The sequence below is a fragment of the Pteropus alecto genome, unplaced genomic scaffold (assembly GCF_000325575.1).
Source record: "Pteropus alecto unplaced genomic scaffold, ASM32557v1 scaffold8, whole genome shotgun sequence".
NCBI lineage: Eukaryota > Metazoa > Chordata > Mammalia > Chiroptera > Pteropodidae > Pteropus > Pteropus alecto.
The window spans coordinates 21,053,113-21,056,517 of record NW_006494609.1 but is presented as its reverse complement, the minus strand read 5'-3'; the positions used below and the strand labels follow the sequence as shown (position 1 = coordinate 21,056,517).

The following is a 3,405-nucleotide window of genomic DNA, read 5'->3' as shown; positions in this document are numbered from 1 at the left end:
GCTCTCAGCCCTCCGGATGAACTCTGCACAGAGAAAAGAGTCTGCGATCAGAGGGACCCTGGGCACCCTAACCCGCCCCGGCTCTCTACTCTGGAATGCAGACCCCAGGGAAAGATGTCCTCCTTCTGCCCTCCATTCAGATGCTAAGGATGACTGACTCTCGGGTCACCATGGTGCTCCTCAGCTCACCCTGGCCCCAAGGGTGTGAGCCTGGAGCCGGGTGCGAGGTGCTTCTTCAGTCATTCTACAAACACTTGCTGGCAGCTCCTTTGTGCCAGCCTGCTTCTGGGTCTCCCCTCCACCCCCAGCCCTGCCCTCCTGGAAGTCCTGAGTCTGGGGGGTGGGGGGGCGACCCTCACACTACAAACTCATGAGTTCAGTGGAGGAGCAGCCTCTGGAGGGCTTCTCGCGGCAAGGCCATTTCCAGTTGCCATCTTTGGTTTAAGAGTGGGAGGGCTGAGGCCCACTAATGAGAAAACTGCAGAGGGGCCACCACGGACAGCAGGATGGGAACCCGACTGCCCAGGGACCCTCCAGTCAGGGCGAAGCCCCTCCAGGCCCCCAGGCTACCTCTCTTGCTGCTCCCTCTGCTTAGACGCCCCTCCCCCCACCTTCCGGGGCTCAATACTCAGCCCCCTCTCCAGGACCACCCCCCACCCCACCCCCACTCTACCCTGCACTGCTCCGGGTCCCCATGGCACTCAGCACACCATTCTGTCACTGGGCCTAGGACACTAAATGACTTCTCTGTGTGTCCCAGCCAGGACATGGCCTGGTCTGGCTTCGCCTGTGGCTCCGGCATCCTACCCAGAGCGGGTCACTAACAAAAGTGCCGGAAACTGCTGAATGAGTGAACGGAAAACGGGCCAAGCCCGAAGCCAACCGAGGCTCAAAGTAACCTCCCCAAACGGTGAGCTCATCGCTTCCCCCAACTTTCCTCTTCCCAGGGCACTCCTACCTGCCCAGGCACCTTGCCTCCCCCTCTTTCTGCAACCCCCACACCCAGTCCACCAGCTGGGGACCTGCTGGGCACACTCCGCCTGCTGAAGTAGTGCCTTTGGCCCATGAGGTCGTTTTCAAAATTTTGAGCTGGATGCCACTGTTTTCAAATCAGCAGCTTTCTGTACAGCTCTAGAGGGCAGGGACCACATTCGCCTTGCTCAGCGTTAGAGTCCCAGAATGAAGCACAGGTGTGCTACATGAATGAATGGATGGATGGATGGATGGATGGATGGATGGATGGATGGATTCCCTGCTTCCCTTAAGAACTGGAAGCTCTAGTCTATGGCCATGCCACCTTGGCCAAGCCCGATCCCATCTGATCTCGGAAGCTAAGCAGGGTCAGGCCTGGTTAGTACTTGGATGGGAGACCACCTAGGAAGACCAGGTGCTGTAGGCATAAAAAATAAAAATAAATAAGGGATTGTAAGCTGACAAGGTCCTTGCAATCTGTGAGGTCAACCAAGGGTTGCCTCGCCTTAAAAAAAAAAAAAATGGCCCGGAAGCTCTAGGAGCACTGGGTCTCTGTTCTCACCTCGTTTGGGCCCAGAGGAACCTTTTGCATTAGCTCCTGGTCCCAGGGGCAGTCGCTGGTGGCCTTGCCTGGCCCTCAGGTCGTAAGAGCCTTCCCACCGACCTGTCCAAACTATTTCTGACAGGCCCAGCCCGAATACTCCCTCCGATACAGGCCCTTGCTCCTAGAATTACTCTTTCCAATATTCCTGGTCCACACACAGACACACTCTCTTTCTTTGTCCCTCTCAAGAAATCTGAGTGTCCCTTGCCTGGCACTATCTATGTCTCCCTTTGCCCCTCTCTGACACCTACAGTCCCTTGGCCTGGGACTAGCAGACATCACAAGGGTGGATGGTGGTTTAAGGAGTTCTCCCCACTTAACCGAGTGTCTAATGTGTGCCCGGCACGGTGCTGGGCACAGGGGCCAAGGCAGGACACCGAGGTGCGGCTGGAAGGACCCCATCTGGTGGAGAGATGGCTGGGTGTGGGCTGTAGGGGTTCCCCTGCCCTGCTGTGTCCCCGTTGGTGGACACTTACTTTCTTTAGGCACGAAGTGGATGAGGCGGCTCTTCACCTTCACCTGGGCGGGCTGGATCTGACACTTGCCAGGCGGTGCCCGTCTGCCAACACAGGAGATCATGAGTCCCGCCTTGGGAGCCTGCCCCGAACACACCCTTGACATTGCCTTCCCCCCGTGGCCAGGCAGGGAGGGAGGGGCTGTGTGTTTTCAGGCCCAGGCAGGGTAGACGGTAACCAAAGTGGACATTTATGGTTCACCTCTGGGGAGGAGGGCAGCACCCCTGCACGCTCCATGCCCTGAGGCTCTATAAGAGCCCAGGACAGGAATCCCTTATCATGACCTGCCAAGTGTCCACTCCCCTTCTGCAAGAGGGCTGGTGGCTCCCATGGGCCACTTCTAATTCAGAGCATGACTTGTCCTCAGAACACGATCGAATATCACAGTCCTTCCCCCCCCGTAGCCTGCCAATCCGACCCCTGCAACTGTGACTGCCCCTCCCCTGACCCCCTGCTCCCACAGCCTTTGAAGAGGGGCTCTCTCTGCCCCTCTGGGCCCCGGATTTCTGGTGATGCAGAAGCAGAGGTCCCCCTGCATGGAGGAACCGGAGAAAGATTAAGTCGGTTTAAAGAATTAAGAGGGAAAGAAAGAGAGTGCGCCCCTCAGGGCTGGCGGCAGAGCTGAGGGAGCCCAGGGCCTGGCGGGCGGGGATCGAGGGAGCTGGAGAGGGAGAAGAGAAGGTTGCCGAGGCTATGAATTGGGGTCCTCTGACATCTTCGAGGGGCATGGGTAAGGAATGGAATCCGAGTTTAATTAGTTTTTGGCTCGATCTGTAAGTCTTTGAATGGGACCGAGCCTATTCTGGGACTAACCCACGTGGGTGCGAGACTTCAATAAGTCTCCCCAGCACCGGGGGGAAGCACGAGCAGCGAGGCAGCCACGTGACACGGGGCGGCTTGCAGACAGGCGTGGCAAAGAGGGGAACCGACTGAGGAGGGACACGGGCCTTTTCCCCTGGAGGCTGAAGAAACGCGACTGAGCAACACACTTCTCAAAGCCGTAGAAAAGATGGGTTTTCTGGTGGCTCCCAACTCCAGACATTATCCAGCAGGTTTGTTCCTCAAGGAAATCACGTGAAAATCCTTCTTACATAAAAGGGTAGGAGATGCACCAGAAAATGCCGCAGTGGTTATCTCTGCGTGTCATGGATGACCCCACCCCCTCCACTGCCCGTTTCTTACTTTTCCAAATGTCCCAGAGCCTCTGTGCATTAGGCTGTGCAGCGACAAAACGCATTTACTCCGAAAGAGAAAAATAAGCGGGAGGGGAGGGGTGGCCCTAGCCCGTTCCTGGCTCCTCCGACCCGTGACTCT

At 57.2% G+C, this 3,405-nt stretch overlaps 1 protein-coding gene and 1 non-coding gene across 2 annotated transcripts in view; one reads left to right on the top strand and one right to left on the bottom strand.

Annotated features, from left to right (window-relative positions):
* Window positions 1–3,405, bottom strand: part of HHIPL1 (HHIP like 1) — a gene marked incomplete at its 5' end in the record, with an annotated part of 17,282 nt that overhangs the window by 1,546 nt on the left and 12,331 nt on the right. The window contains 2 exons of the mRNA XM_025042119.1: window positions 3–23; window positions 2,053–2,135. Coding sequence (XP_024897887.1) covers window positions 3–23; window positions 2,053–2,135 — 104 coding nt within the window. The remainder of the gene's footprint in view (window positions 1–2; window positions 24–2,052; window positions 2,136–3,405) is intronic.
* Window positions 1,281–1,399, top strand: LOC112473820. The gene has a single exon (XR_003044178.1). It is a non-coding gene; the product is annotated as a 5S ribosomal RNA (ribosomal RNA).